The following is a 15,912-nucleotide window of genomic DNA, read 5'->3' on the forward strand; positions in this document are numbered from 1 at the left end:
CTAAAATAAGATTCTTGACTTCTGCTTGCAAAAATCTGTGAGACTAATTCTTCGGTGTGGATTTAACTTCATGGTAGAGAACCTGCCTTGCATGCAGTCATCCTGAGGCTTTGATGTCCAACATACACACAGAAAAAATAAAGAAAAGACAACAGAAGAAAAGAAAAGAAGCAAAGAGGATAGAGGAAGAAACAAGAGAGGAAAGAAGGAAGGAAAAGAAAGGAAAGGAAAGGAAGGAAGGAAGGAAGGAAGGAAGGAAGGAAGGAAGGAAGGAAGGAAGGAAGGGAAAGTAGGGAAGAAGAGAGGGAGGGAGGGAGGGAAGGAAAGAGAAGGTAAGGGAAGAAAACATTATTTACATGAAAATAGCCCTTTTGTTCTGGTATTAGGGCTTAAATTCAGGGCTTGAGCACTAATCCTTAGCTTTCTCCACTCAAAGGTAGTGTTGCCTCAGCAACAATTCTACCTTTTTGCTGGTTAGGTGGAGAGATGATTTTATTGACTATTTTGCCAAGGCTGGCTTTGAAGTGTGATCCTCAGATCTTACCCTCTTGAGTAGGTAGTATTACTGGAGTGAGCCATCAATAACTGGATAGAAATATATAGTCTTTGGACAATCAAATTGGATATCATAGTTCGATTAAGCTGTCAATTAAAAAATTCAGAACCGAATATTTATGCTAGCAAGAAGTATATCATATCTAGTAATATTCATAAGGAATAGAAATTATCATTTAACATCAAGGTTCTGTATGCATGCCATTTTAAATAAGTATATGGTCCAAATTTACTAACATTTCCAAAAATTTTCAAAATTTTCAACAAGATGGTTCACTGTCTAGCAACCAACATAATCACTCAGGCAAGGTGTTTTCTTGCTCTGGATAGACATGTTCAAATGTTACTTTGTTTAATCCTCTATAAACTGTTGATGGTATTTGGAAGTCTTTAAGAACGTAGTTGAAATACTTACGAGATGTTTCTCAAAATGTGATTTCCCAGAATCAAGACACGCATTCTGCTAAATATTCAAGAAGTGAAAACAAAAACAAAAACCCAACAAAACCCGTAAACTGTTCTCAATGAATAGAAGTGGTGCATGCTGGGAAGGCGCATGCGCAGCCTCACTACACATTTGGGCGGAAGTGGTCCTTTGTGGTTGGTAACGTTTCCGGTGAGACGCGAAGAGGCCAACAATTGGTTGCCTGGGGTCGAAGCCACAGCACAGTGGAGCTTGGGCGGGTGCAGCCATGAGGTTCCGGGCTGAGATAGTGGACCAGGATTCTCTGGGTCACTTCAAGAGTGAGCAGGGAAAACTGCTGGAGCCAGGGGGACCGGAAGGAGGCAGAGTCTGGGCAGGGGTAGTGCTAGGGATAGGTGAGGACTGGTCAGGCACTGCTGGGAGGAAGGCCACTGCCTATAGCTTTCAGTTCCAAAGGAGGGTGGGAAGGAGGTAGAGGGAGAGCAGGGTTAGCCTTATGAATGGTTAGAGCCTGGTTGTAGATTGTGGGAATGAAGGACAATGCCCATGGAATTTTCTGGAACTCCATTCCTCTTGCGTGATTTCTTTCTCACTATGCCAGTAGAAGTCTTTATCTTTTGTAGTCAACACTTTATGGGTAGAGCCCATTCTTCCCTTAGTCTAGCATATGCTGAAACTTGTATGTTCAACCTCTCTTCCAGAGTTTTGCTGTGTATCCAGTGGCCCATTAAGTGGACTGTATGGTTACCAGTTAAAGGTTTCCTTGAGTCTCAGTTTCTTTAATGAGCATGGATAGCAGGTGCTAAATGCCTCCAAAGGTTATTGAGACACTGGATAACCTGGAAATTATTTAAGTATTTTCCAGGGAGATAATAAGCTGCACCTTGCTGAACACCAAGTCTGTTTTTTGTTTTTGTTTTTGTTTTTTCCCCATTATTGAGCTTGAACTAAGGGCCTGAGCGCCAACCCTGAGTTTCTTTGCTCAAGGCTTCTGAGCCACAGTGACACTTCTGGTTTTTGATTGATTAACTGGAGATAAGAGTCTCAAAGGGACTTTTCTGCCCTGACTGGCTCCAAACCACGATCTTCAGATCTCAGCCTCATGAGTAACTAGGATTACAGGCATGAACCATTACTGGTGCTCAGCTAAGCCACCTATGCCCGCCTAAAATTTTTTTTTTTGTCGGTCGTGGGGCTTGAACTCTGGGCCTGGGCGCTGTCCCTCAGCTCTTCAGCTCAAGGCGAGCACTCTACCACTTGAGCTACAGCGCCACTTCCAGTTTTCTGGTGGCTTATTGGAGATAGGAGTCTCACGGTCTTTCCTGCCCGGGCTGGCTTTGAACCGCGATCCTCAGATCTCAGCCTCCTGAGTAGCTAGGATTACAGGTGTGAGCCACCAGCGCCCGGCTCCGCCTAAAATTTTATTGTAAAGGTGATGTACAGAGGGATTACAGTTACATATGTCAGGTATTGAGCACACTCCTTTTTTGTGGGGGTCGTCCGGTCGTGGGGCCTGAACTCTGGGCCTGAACTCTGGGCCTGAGAGCTCTCCCTCAGCTCTTCAGCTCAAGGCTAGCACTGTACCACTTGAGCCACAGCACCACTTCCAGCTTTTTTCTTTTTGCTTATGTGGTGCTGAGGAATCGATCCCAGGGCCTCAGGCATGCAAGGCAAGCACTCTACCACTGAGCCACCTTCCCAGCCCCAGCACACTCCTTTTTGAACAGTGTCACCCCTTCCCTCATTTTCTCCCAGTTTTTCCCTCCCTCCCCCATCCCTCCAAGTTGATAGGGCATTTCCAAGATAGTACGTAGTGAGTATCACTGCTGAATTAGTTCACCTTTTATCCCACTGTTTCTGTGCTTCCCTTCCCCTCCCCAAATCAGATAAACTTACATACAAGACAAAATAAAAAGAAATAAAAAATGCTCCTTAGAATAGGGAATATGCAATTTATTAACTTCTTTTACTCTTTGTTACAGGAGTCATCCGTATGTTAGCTAAACTCGCCAAAGGCTGCATCCTCCACATCTGCCCGGATAAACTGAGCTTCATTCTTTTGGGGAGTCAAGAAAGTGGAAGGGCAAGCTTGTGGTGTGAGCTTCTGAAGGTAAGCAGGAGCCTGAGCATCCTCATGCTCCACCTACTTTCCTTGAGCGTTCACATGTGCTTCTTTGCTTTCCATAGGAGAACTTTTTCAGCAAATTTCAAATGAAAGGTGTCTCTGCAGAATATAATGAGATATATTTACAACTACAATTGGAAAACCTAACTCCAGCCTTGAACAATTCCCATAGTACTGAAATCTTGAAGATCAAGTTCATTAATAAATACTCTGGGATTTTCAAGATCTGTATAAAGCTGGTGAGTAGAAGGAAAAATGTTTTTGAAATTTCTTACAAGGGTCTTGGTCTGGGAAAAATGTAGGTAGTTTGAGATTTACAAAGCTTGAGATTTATAATGATATTATTTAAAACTAATTTTTTAAATTTATTTTATTTTATTTGTGAACATACTGTACAGAGGGGTTACAATTACATGGGCAGGATAATGCGGACATTTCTTACCAAGCATTGCAGCCTCCTCCTTTGTTTATCCTTCAGATCCCTTCCCAGCCTCCCCCCTCCCCTCCCAGTCCCAATCCTTCCCCCCCACCCACCAACATTGTAAAGCTCGTTTTCGACATGACAACTTGTACTTCTCATTGGTGCAACAGGTCCACCTGTATCCTTAAACAACTTGTTTTTCCCCATCTCCTCCACAAGTTATACTGATATCAAATATAGTAAAAGCAGGGGTTATACTGTGGGGGAGGGACATACAAAGCAACAAAGAAATAATCTTATAAATGCTTTAGAAACACATGCATAAAAGAAAAAAACATTAAACTACATATCTAAGGGTTCATTTTCCTAACATCACATTATCTGACCTTTTCCGCTTGACTCATACATATACTAGATATTGCAAATAAGGGAAACCATGAGGCCTATGTTTCTTTGGGCCTGGCTTACTTCACTTAATATAATTTTTTCCAAGTTTTTCCATTTCCTAACAAATGGGGCAATGTCATTCTTTCTGATGGAGGCATAGAATTCCATTGTGTATATATACCACATTTTCTTGATCCATTCATCTACTGAGGGGCATCTGGGTTGGTTCAAGATCTTAGCTATGGTAAATAATGCTGCAATAAACATAGTTGTGCTGGTAGCTTTAGTGTGATCTTGTTTGTAAACATTTGGGTAAATGCCCAAAAGTAGGATTGCTGGGTCATAGGGGAGTTCTATGTGGAGTCTTTTGCGGAACCTCCATACTGCTTTCCAAAGTGGTTGAACAAGTTTACATTCCCACCAACAATGAAGTAAGGTTCCCTTCTGTCCACATCCCCTCCAGCATCTGTTGTTGTTAGAGTTCTTGATTTTTGCCATTCTAACTGGAGTGAGGTGGTATCTCAATATTGTTTTGATTTGCATTTCTTTTATGGCTAGGGAGGTTGAGCATTTCTTCATGTGTCTATTGGCCATCCTTCTTTCTTCTTCAGAGAAGTTTCTCTTTAAGTCTTTCGCCCACTTATTTATTGGGCAGTTGTTTCTTTGAGGATTTGTTGTTGGGGGATTTAATTTTTTGAGTTCCAAGTATATTTTAGATATGAGACCCTTGTCCGTTGTATGGCTAGTAAAGATCTTCTCCCAATCTGTGGGCTTTCTATTGATCTTGCTAGCTCTGTCCTTTGCCATGCAGAAGCTCTGCAACTTTATGCAATCTCATTTGTCCAACCTTTCTTTGATTTGTTGTGTTTCCGGGTCTCTATTCAGAAAATTTTGGCCTGAGCCAAGGAGACCTAGGGTTTCTCCTATTCCATCCTGTAATGTAAAACTAATTTTTTTAAATTAAGAATGTGTTACATGAACATTTTCTTAGAGTTTGTTGTTCATTCTTCTTATTTTAAAATATGATCACAAATATTCACCTAGGATGCTGCCCTTTCTAAATAGTAAAACTTCTAGCACCTCTGTTTCTTTTAATAGTAGAAAACCATTCCTGTCTCACTTCTGATGTTTCTTGTTCCTGCCTCATCTGCCTTTATGTAATCAGTCTTCAGTTGAATTTTTTCTTTATATGCCAGATGAGTTGAGGTCACATTTCTCCTTAGAGCTGATGGGTACTCCCCTAGCCATGTGTGAACTGAAGAGGCATGCATGCACATACACACGCACGTGTACACACCCGCATGTACACACACAATGCACATTCAAACAGGCTATACACCCAGACTGAAGTTGGTATATCTTTCTAATTTTAGCATGTATGTTAACAAAATAATAGACTTGCTGTTCTTGCAATGATTTTATAATAATGTTTATGTGTATTGTAAAAGTTAACTAGCAATGAATAATTCCTAAAACTATTTGAAAGTAATAGTGGAACTATAATATCTTCTAAGCTAACATTTACAACTATATACTCTCCCATCAAAAAATAAATTACTAAAGTATCAGTGAAAAAATATATTTTTATTGTGAAAATACAATACGGAGGGGTTACAATTACATGGGCAAGGTAATGAGTACATTTCTTATCAAGCATTCTTGCCTCTTCCTTTGTTTCTCCTTCCCACCCTTTCCCATTTCACCTCCCCCCTCCCTCCCCAGCCAAAGTTGTAAAGTTCGTTTTTCTACATAACATCTTGTTCATCTCATTGTTGCAATTGGTCCACCTGTATCTCTATTTAAACAATTTGTTTTTTCCCTTCCCTTCCACAAATTATACCAATATAAAATACAATGAAAGCAGGGGTTATACCATGGGGGAGGGACATACAAAGCAACAAAGAATATCTTATAAATATGTTAGAAGCAATCACAAGAAAGAAAAAACATTTGAATCCTTATCTTGTGGTTCATTTCACCTAACATCAACTTATCTGACCTCTCTGCTTATATCAGACATACACTAGTTATTGCAAATAATTGAAACCACGGGACCTATGTTTCTTTGGGCCTGGCTTACTTCACTTAATATAATTTTTTCCAAGTCTTTCCATTTCCTAACAAATGGGGCAATGTCATTTTGTCTGATGGAGGCATAGAATTCCATTGTGTATATATACCATATTTTCTTGATCCATTCATCTACTGAGGGACATCTGGATTGGTTCCATATCTTAGCTATGGTAAATAATGCTGCAATAAACATATTTATGCTGGTAGCTTTAGTATGGTCTTGTTTGTGATCATTTGGGTAAATGCCCAAAAGTAGGATTGCTGGGTCATAGGGGAGCTGTATGTGGAGAAAAAATAAAAAGAATTTATAAAAAGGAACAAAAGGTCAGAAGAGACTTAAAACAAAAGCACACACACACACACACACACACACACACACACACACACACACACACACATACAGCTAAAATAAAAATTGAGAGGGAAAAAAAGATTAATTGAAAACAATTTTTAAAAAATTTAGAAAGGGGGCTGGGAAGGTGGCTCAGTGGTAGAGCGCTTGCCTTGCATGCCTGAGGCCCTGGGTTCGATTCCTCAGCACCACATAAGCAAAAAAAAAGCCAGAAGTGGCGCTGTGGCTCAAGTGGTAGAGCGCTAGCCTTGAGCTGAAGAGTTGAGGGACAGCGCCCAGGCCCAGAGTTCAGGCCCCATGACTGGACCCCCCCAAAAAAAATTTAGAAAGGTACAAAAAAGAGTTCTTTGATTTTTTTTTGGTGGGGGGGAGGTGAAGAGAATGGGAAGATCCTGTATCTCCCCTGTGTCTGTAGCCAATCTCTTGGAGTGTCTGGTCTGCTTGTGGTGTTTGGTTTTCCTGTGGCTTGATTGGTTTCTTAAGTCAGTTTGTTTGAGCAGGCAGAAAAATGCTCTGCATTACCCAGGATTTTGTGATCCTTCTTCCAGGTTAGTTCAGTGGGAGGGAGATCTGCTTTGAGTATCACAAAAGAGGGAGATGGCTGTTTCCTCTAGTTTGGAGATGCTGTGATGAGGCTGGGTTCAGTCAGTATCCAATATTGAGAGCTCTGGTGGTGGGGGAGGGGCAGCCTTCCCTCCTGTGCTCCCTGAGAAGGAGTGAGGATGTCAGGGTTCTACTCATGCCAGAGTCTTGGTTCCTGGGCCATCTCTGGTCTGCGATCTTCTAGATGAAGATATCTGCTCCTTGTCAGTTCTTGCTGGTGTTGAGTATAATCTGCTCACCCGCTGTGTCTGGCATCTTTTTCTTGGACTATTTCTGTTGTAGGTATGGCGGCTATGGCTGTTGCTGCTGCTGCCGCAGCCACCACAAGCCATGGCTACCTGCAAGTGCTCAGATATGTCTCCTTTACTGGATTTTCCCTCTCTGGCCAAACTCTCTGTACTGTGATGACACACTTGGTGTGATTCTTTGGCCTGGGATTGTTCACCGGAACACTAAAACTGCTTTCTATGCAAGAGCTTGTTGAGCCTCCAGCTTCTCCTCCACCATCTTCCTCCGAACTCCTCAGTGAAAAATATTTTTAAATGCTTGAATGAAACATTGAAAATATTTCATTTCTTTGCCTTAAAGTATCTTGAGAGTAAGATGATCTAGAATCTTTGTAAGTGTATATTCTGAGTTATTAGATGTGGATATAAATTTTTAATGAAGCTCATTCTAGAATTAATTTTTTAAAATCTGTATATAGTTAAATAATAAAAGTGCCAAGTCAACATCCATATTAACTCACTATTTATGTAAAAATGTGTATGGATGTTAAATACATAAATGTATACTAATCCACAAAATCTGAGGATACAGAAGAAACATATTAATACCTGTCCTGAGGAAGTTCATATTTATTAACATGATGATTAAAGCCTTCTGTGTATGGCCCAATCTAAAATAGAACCAAATCCAAAATGAACACCTTTTCAGTGTTTATGAGATCCATTTTCACTCAGTTCCCAAACTAACAAATTCCCAAACCCTCTCTTTAAAGCCTCTGTAACCTTTATAATTGTTGCTTACATAGTCAATGTATTTAATTCATAAGTATTTCATGTGGCCTTAAGATATTTGTGAAAAAGGACTCCTCGTTATTTTTCCTAAATTCTTTTTATTTTTTTGGGTCAGGTCATGGGGCCTGAACTCTGGGCCTGGGCGCTGTCCCTCAGCTCTTCAGCTCAAGGCTAGCGCTCTACCACTTGAGCCACAGTGCCACTTCCGGCTTTTTCTTTTTGCTTATGTGGTGCTGAGGAATCGAACCCAGGGCCTCATGCATGCAAGGCATGCACTCTACCACTGAGCCACCTTCCCAGCCCCTTTTCTGAATTCTTTACATGAAGAAAGTTCTTAGAAAAAAATTTAATTTTTTAAGGAGAAGCAAGGTGGTAGAATCTTTTTTTTTTTTTTTTTGGTTGGTCATGGGGCTTGAACTCTGGGCTTGGGCTGTCCCTCAGCTCTTCAGCTCAAGGCCAGTGCTCTACTGCTTGAGCCACAGTGCCACTTCCAGTTTTCTAGTGGTTTATTGGAGATAAGAGTCTCACGACTTTCCTGTTTGGACTGGCTTTGAACCACGATCCTCAGATCTCAGCCTCCTGAGTAGCTAGAATTACAGGCATGAGCCACTAGCGCCTGTCTGGTGGTAGAATCTTTTGCTCTGTAAAGTATAATGTATGTTGGTCTGTGAGCCTAGAAACAAATCATAGAAACAAATAAGCATAGTTTATCCTTTCAGTAGTTTAGAAACCATCATGCTAAAGATCAATTTCACAAACCTGGTATCTGGGTTTTCTTCAGTATAGTATATTTGCTTTTCCATCTCACAGATTTGTATGCCATTCCCACGCTTAGCCAATCCCCATTTTCCCATAACTCTCTGCATCTCTAGTTCCTGTGTCATGTATTTGCATAGTTCATCCCTATTCTCATGCAGTAGCAGCTACTTCCTCCCTCAGCCTACTGTGTTTTATTCAAGGCTCTAATGAGTGTCTCATACAATTTCATCTGTTTATTACTATTTCTTTCATTCCACTGGGACGTCCAGGAGTTTTTTTTCTTAGTCACTACATTTTTCAGCTCCTTTGGTCCCAGAGGGAAACAGGAAAACATCAATATGTGTTGGGTAGATTCTGAATAAGTAAATTGAGAACATTACAATTAGACTTGGTATTTCAATGGTTTTGCCCTCAGTTCATTGGTTTTGGTTTTGTTACAATATTGACAATAGCAAAATCTTTTCTTTGCAGTTATGTGAGTCAAACAGGAGTTGCATAATGACATATTACTTCCCCATAGAGGTTATTCCAACACATTTATGGAACAAACTACAGGAACCCATAGTTCCAAACTTGGATGTAAGTGATACTTGCAGTCTTGTTGTTTAATGTCATTGAATAGAAGATATGAATCCTTTATCTGTAGTCTTGCAGAATATTTTATTGAAAATAGTTTCTGATAATAAAATATTTATATTTAAAGGATACTCTAGGAAAAGAAAATTGACTATTTGTCTTTTGTTATTTATGTAGATTATCTTTAAACACTGTTATATAGAATAGAAATTTCATGATCCTGACCCATACAAGATGAAACACCTTTCTTAATAAGCTAGGCCTAGGAAGCAATTTGGGATTCATTGGACTCTATGTCAGGAATATCATTATGATGACCAACTTAGGGTTACATGTCTTGCTTAGGGAAAACAAGGCTACTGAAATGAATATCATGCTAAAAGGTCTTCTGGCTTTGCTCACAATTTGTTTAAGAGGAAATGAAAATTATGCAGCGAATAAAACATTTATTTGACTTTCAGTAGAAGAAGACATCTACATAGCCATTTCCCTTGTGTGACTTAGAACTGAAATTCTCAGACCTGAGCCTTCTAGATATTTAGGATTAGCATTATGAGACATCAGTGGCTGGCTCAAAAGCCAGCAATTTATAAAGCAGTTTTAGTAATATATCCCCAGGTTAATTGCAATAATTGCTCACTGTATTTTTGAACTGAGTGTGAATAAAGGTTCTATCTATAAATCTTCTCAGAAGAAGACTTTCTGGTTAGTACTTGGACTCATTTCTCCTAGATTTGTGTGTGAGCATCACATCTGAAATGCTGTAGCCCATATTAAATCAAAAGGATGCCTTTGGTTTGGGATTGCATAGATCACCACAAAGACAATTTTTTAAATTATGCTTGATCATTAGTGAGCTATTAAAATTACAAAAGTACTTTTCATATATTAAAAAGAACTTTATTCAAAAAATTGTAATCCAGAAATTTAGAATACAGATTTTGCAATGTCATTTCTAGAATATATTAATACTTTTTAATACTGGTGATTTCTTGTCTTTATATTATAGGTTAGCATTTACTTGCCCATCTTGAAGACTCTGAAGAATGTTGTAGAAAAAATGAAACATGTCAGCAATTACCTTGTATGTTATGAAGAAAAGGAAAGAGCATTGACTGAGGTCTAGCTTGCATGGGTTGTTTTTACATGGAGGCAGCTTCTCTGTAGGTGAAGGTGTTTGTGCTATACCAAAGGTGTGGGGCTCAGCCCCAGGTCCTGCTCTGAATAGCTCCCAGAGGATGCCAAAGATCCAGGGATGAAGAGAGGATACTTATTGGGGAGAAGTGAGGGAGACATGGTGGCTCACTTTCCTCCCCAACTGTACTGTGCCCACTGGAACTGGGAGGGGAAAACACTGAAGCTGCTCCATCCAGAGAGCACCTGAGGTATTTCTGAACCTGGAAATATAATTTTCCAACACAAAAGTACACTTTTAAATAACTGACTTTGTGTTAAATGTATAACTGTCACAGATAGTTTGGTGGTCTTCTAGAAATAATACTCTACGTTTGTGTATAGAATGTTCAAAGATTTCAGAGTGTGTTGTTGGTACTGTTATTGTGTTTACTTTTTTCCAGAGTACTTTTTGATATGATTCAGTCACAGTCCATTACTGACTTTTTTTTTTGTCGGTGGTGGGGCTTGAACTCTGAGCCTTGGCGCTGTCCCTCAGTTCTTCAGCTCAAGGCTAACGCTCTACCGCTTGAGCCACAGCGCCACTTCTCATTATTGACATTTTTAAGAACTATTAGAAGGTGGTTTCATTGTCGATTTGGTAATGGACCAAGATAAATTTTTAGCTTCATAATTTCTTTACACTGTGAATACACCAATTATAAAGGCACTCAGAATCTTTTGGAGTCACCTAACTGGCACTTTTGAAGAATCATTATTTCTTTTCCCTTTTTGTAACCATCCTTCCCTGAACTCCAAGTGTATCTGGCCTGCTCACTGGGCACCCTTTCTTGGCTCTGTGCCTAAGCAGTGCCTCATGGTATAAGGGAGCTCTGATCACTCTGCCCATGCCTACAGAGCACTCATCTGTCTCACAGTCTCCAAGGAAGAAGCCTTCCACTCCTGTGGTTCACATTTTTCTGCTGAGTTTTGCACTGGGAACATTCTCTCTGCCTGTGTTGGATTTGAGAGATTTCTGAGTTGCGAGTTTCCATGTGTTATCTTCCCTTTCTTCTTGACACAGCTCTATCTTGGTGGCTTCTGAGGGTTGTAGGTCTGACAGGAGTACCTTTTCAATTGGCTTGAGGAGACTGATCCATATATTTTTCTATTTTGTGTTTCTTTTTTATTTTAAGACCCTTTTATAATACTTAATTTCTAGATTATTGAAGCAAACCAAAATGGAGAATTGAACCTGAAGATGGAAAATGAATTAGTAAGTGTTACCACTTATTTTCAAGATCTTGGAAATCCTCGTTTAGGTAAGTATTTCTTATGGTTTATTTTTATTTAATTATTATGTTTTTGTCAGTCATGGTCTTGAATTCAGGGCCAGGGCACTGTCCCTAAGATTTCATGTTCAGGGCCGGTTCTCTACTACTTTGAGTCACAGTACCTCTTCTGGTTTCTGGTGGTTGGAGAAAAGAGTCTCACAGGGGATTTTATGCCTGGGCTGGCTTTGAAGTTCAAAGATTGCAGCCTCCTGAAAGCTAGAAATACAGGCATGAGCCACCAGTGCCCAGCTCATTTTGATAGTTTTAATGAACAGAAAGTGAGACTTTATTCTGTTTCTTTCTTTCTTTATTTTTGTCGGTTGTAGAGCTTGAACTCTGGGCTTGGGCGCTGTCCTTGTGCTCTTCAGTTCAAGGCGAGCGCTCTACCACTTGAGTCACAGCGTCACTTCCAGTTTACTAGTAGTTTATTGGAGATGAGAGTCTCATGGACTTTCCTGCCTGGGCTGGCTTTGAACCGTAATCCTGAGATCTCAGCCTCCTGTGTAGCTAGGATTACAGGTGTGAGCCACCGGTGCCCGGCTATTCTGTTTCTTTACCAGACGTTGAAAGGCCAATTTCTTTTTCCATTCTAGTTATGTATGAGAAGTCTTGTCTTAGCTATGTATATGTTAGCATATAAAGCCATAGGGATTACCAAGTACAATTTTCTTTGTTCTATAGATGAAATTGAGGCCTTTTTCAAGTCCCAGTAGATGAATTTGAGGTCTATTTTAAGTGAAAGATCCATTGGAAACACCACACAATTGTAATTACCTAGAATATAACAAATATGTATTTAATGACTGATGACATTTACAAACTCATTTACAACCCCAGGAACCAGGGTTATAAAGGAAAAAGTGAGGTCAATTAGTTATTTAGATAAATGTGTGTTGTCTCTCTGGGCTTCTTGTTATATAAAGAGAATTGCTTAAAATCACTTATATTACTCAGTTCCTGAAAATGCTTCTGAAGACAGACAACCAGAAGAGAAGGCTGAGATGCACATAAATGTCTATCAGCTACTCCATTTCCTTGGAGGAGTGCAAGATAATCCTACAAAGGCTACATTCAGTAAGTTTGCTTCACTGTATTCTTTTGTATATATCAGAGACGTTTCCAATAGTCAAATATTGCATTGAGACTTGTAAATGCAAAATAAGATGATTTGAGTACCACATCTTTCTTGAGCAGTCTTGCAAAGTTTTCTGGATTCAGAAGTGCTTAGACATTGCAACAGAGCACAAACTTGGGGTGCTTGATAAGTAATTGAGAGGCACTTGCCACTACCCCTGGTTGTCAGGGAGCTGCCTCACTTCACTATGGGGATTTAGCTCTGCCTTCAGAGACACTGTGAAGAGGAGAGCTAGACCATCCATGCTCCCTACATTTGTCAGATTCTGCACACTCAGATTCAAAATTTTGCTTAGGTCTGAGATTCTGCTTTTGTGGTCTTATTTATTTTTATTCACATCTGGCCTGAGCTTACTACCTAAATCTCCTATTTGGATTCTGATTCATAAAGCTTGTAACTCAAGTCTGACTTGCTCACTAATATGAGGTCATGCCCTGGCCTTGTCATCTACAGACTACCCTTGAGCAAAGCATCTTGTCAGGAGCTTTTCAAGGTGCTTTTAGTCTCTTTCTCCAAAGCCCATGCAACCAGAAGGAAACTGACCAAGTATTTTGATGTCCTCTCTCTGTGGGGTGGCTCTGCAGCTAATTTTGTACTCATCAGTGAGCCAAGCTGAGGAGAATGGTCTGAAATTGCACCTCAGTACTTTAGTACACCATGGAGTAAAAGGAGAATCTTGTTGGCTTTCTGAACTACCAGCCTTTCTATAAGAGAGAGACAAAGAGAAAGACTTGAAAAAAATATACTAAGTGAAGTAAGCCAGACCCAAAGAAACATAGGTCCCATGGTTTCCCTTATTTGTAATAACTAGTATACATCTAGGATCTCCTTACCAGACGAGTAGAAAAGGTCAAAAGCTATTCACATATGACCATATAAGATGGTGCTAAGGAAAATGAACCTTAAGACAGAGACACAAGATGGTTTATCTTTGTTACTATTGTTTTTAAATGTATTTATAATGTACTATGTGTTCTCTTTTGTTTCTTTTGTATGTTCTTCCCTATTGGTATAACCCCTTTTTTCACTGTATGTAATTCTGGTACCCTCATCTTGTATATACATTTTTCTAATTTGGGGAGGGGAAGGGAAATAACAAAATACTGAAGTAAGGATACAGGCTGACCCATTGTAACAATGAGATGTACAAGACATTACGTTAAAAACAAACTCAACAATTTCGGGGAGGGAGGGAGGAGGTGGGGAGGTGGGGAAGGAAGGGATGGTAGGGGAAAAACAAAGGAGGGGGTAACAATGTTCAAAAGGAAATGTACTCATTACTTTACTCATGTAACTCTAACCACTCTGTACAATATATTTACACATATATATGTATATATATAATCATGGAAGGGAACAGAGAGGAGAGACCAGGGAAGGGCCATGATGTCAGGACTTGGGCAGTGTTAGATGGGCATGTGCCTATATGCAAGGTCTCAGGTGCACTGCACTCTTCTCTGTACACTTCCATCTTGCACTGGCAAAGAATAGATATGAGGAAATGCGTTTTTCCAGGGAGCTTGTTTTCTAGGTTTTCTATAGGGCTTTGGCTGCTTCAGTCCTTTTCTCACATTCTTTCCTCTGGTAGTTGGTAGTTCTCTGTTCATGTGAATTATTCAGTGACCAAGCAAAATACTTATTACAGGATGGTTCCAGGGTGACAATTCTGTTCTGATGGGTGGGATTCATATATGTGTGTTACAATGGGTCTTTAAATTAGTGAATTTTTCTTTTCTGCAGATATGGTGAGGAACAGAATTTCTTATTTTGAATTCCTTTTTGAAATCTACTCTGTCAAGTATTTCATCCCAGCCTTGAACTAGCAGAATGTCACAAGGTTTGTGAGGGCAGCCATCTGTCCTGGAGGGAAAGGTGGTACCCTCTTCTGTTCCTCCTCCTTATCTGACCTCACAGCACCACAGAGCCCTGCACCCTGCTTCGTTTTCCTTTTCAGTGTTCTTACTAAAGTGAAATTAATTAAACAGCTGGATAAACATGTAATGTTTAAGTTTACATATGAAAAATAGCTAGATTTTTTCCTATCTTATTTCCTTTTGTTCTGGTTGCAGTGTGAATTGTATCACTTTGCTGGATCCTACTTTTTCATATATTCTGTGTGTGGAAAGCCTAAAAAATGTGTGTTTCCTTTGACTTAATCCTCCTGTGCAAAGGTTATAGTCAGAGATTGTCTAATAATGTTTAAAGAGAAAAATGGAGAAGGTCCTAAATAGGAAATAATATTGAATTGGTTAACTGATCTCCGTGGCTTAATATATTTCATATCATATATAATTCTATAGAACAAAAATCTATTATGAAAAGATGTGAATAAATTAATATGAAATTTTAAATCAAATATTGATGTTGCTATTTGTAGTGTAATCAAAGAAGACCTGGACAGTATACACCAAACTTTGATCTTGGGTTTTTCAATCTATGTACATTTGTGTATTTCTTAACAATTATATAACAAATTCTGTAATAAAACATACTTTATATGAGCATATAATAAAAGATTCATATGAATATATGTTTTTGAGTATTTATTCTTAGGACATATACAACTGACAATTTTAATTTCTTAAATATTACATGTTAAGCTGCTGGGGCTGCAATGAACCATAATGCTCAGACCTTAACCTCTTGAGTAGCTAGGACTATAAACAGCCAACACTGTTGACCTGTTTAAAATTATTATTGTTTTTTTTTGGTCCAGTCAAGGGCCTGACCTCTGGGCCTGGACGCTGTCCCTCAGCTCTTCAGCTCAAGGCTACCGCTCTACCACTTGAGCCACAGAGCCACTTCCGGCTTTATTTTTTCTGCTTGTGTGGTGTTGAGGAATCAAACCCAGAGCCTCATGCATACAAGGCAAGCCCTCTACCACTGAGCCACCTTCCCAGCCCCTAAAATTATTTTTAATGTGTTCAAATAGGTGTACAGTGATTTCATTTGTCACTTGTCCATATATGAATAAGATGTACCTTGATCAGAATCAGCCCTTCTGTCGCTCTCCTCCTATACTGCTCCCAAACAAAT

General features: G+C 39.6%; 1 protein-coding gene across 1 annotated transcript; it reads left to right on the plus strand.

The window, feature by feature from the left end:
* The first annotated feature begins 1,247 nt into the window (after positions 1 to 1,247).
* Positions 1,248 to 14,699, plus strand: LOC106000469 (checkpoint protein HUS1-like). Its single transcript, XM_013035742.1, has 8 exons — positions 1,248 to 1,299; positions 2,962 to 3,089; positions 3,167 to 3,343; positions 9,190 to 9,297; positions 10,304 to 10,378; positions 11,630 to 11,729; positions 12,696 to 12,815; positions 14,617 to 14,699. The coding sequence occupies exons 1-8, from the start codon at positions 1,248 to 1,250 to the stop codon at positions 14,697 to 14,699; spliced, it is 843 nt and encodes a 280-aa protein (XP_012891196.1).
* The last annotated feature ends 1,213 nt before the right edge of the window (positions 14,700 to 15,912 follow it).

This window comes from Dipodomys ordii, unplaced genomic scaffold (assembly GCF_000151885.1).
Source record: "Dipodomys ordii isolate 6190 unplaced genomic scaffold, Dord_2.0 Scaffold219, whole genome shotgun sequence".
Taxonomy (NCBI): Eukaryota; Metazoa; Chordata; class Mammalia; order Rodentia; family Heteromyidae; genus Dipodomys; species Dipodomys ordii.

Bases quoted from the DNA above. Each gene is read 5' to 3' on its own strand.
- LOC106000469 (XM_013035742.1), top strand. From the start codon at position 1,248: ATGAGGTTCCGGGCTGAGATAGTGGACCAGGATTCTCTGGGTCACTTC. The intron at 1,300-2,961 runs GTGAGCAGGGAA...TCTTTGTTACAG, and splicing joins TTCTCTGGGTCACTTCAAGA to GAGTCATCCGTATGTTAGCT. The intron at 3,344-9,189 runs GTGAGTAGAAGG...TTTTCTTTGCAG, and splicing joins TCAAGATCTGTATAAAGCTG to TTATGTGAGTCAAACAGGAG.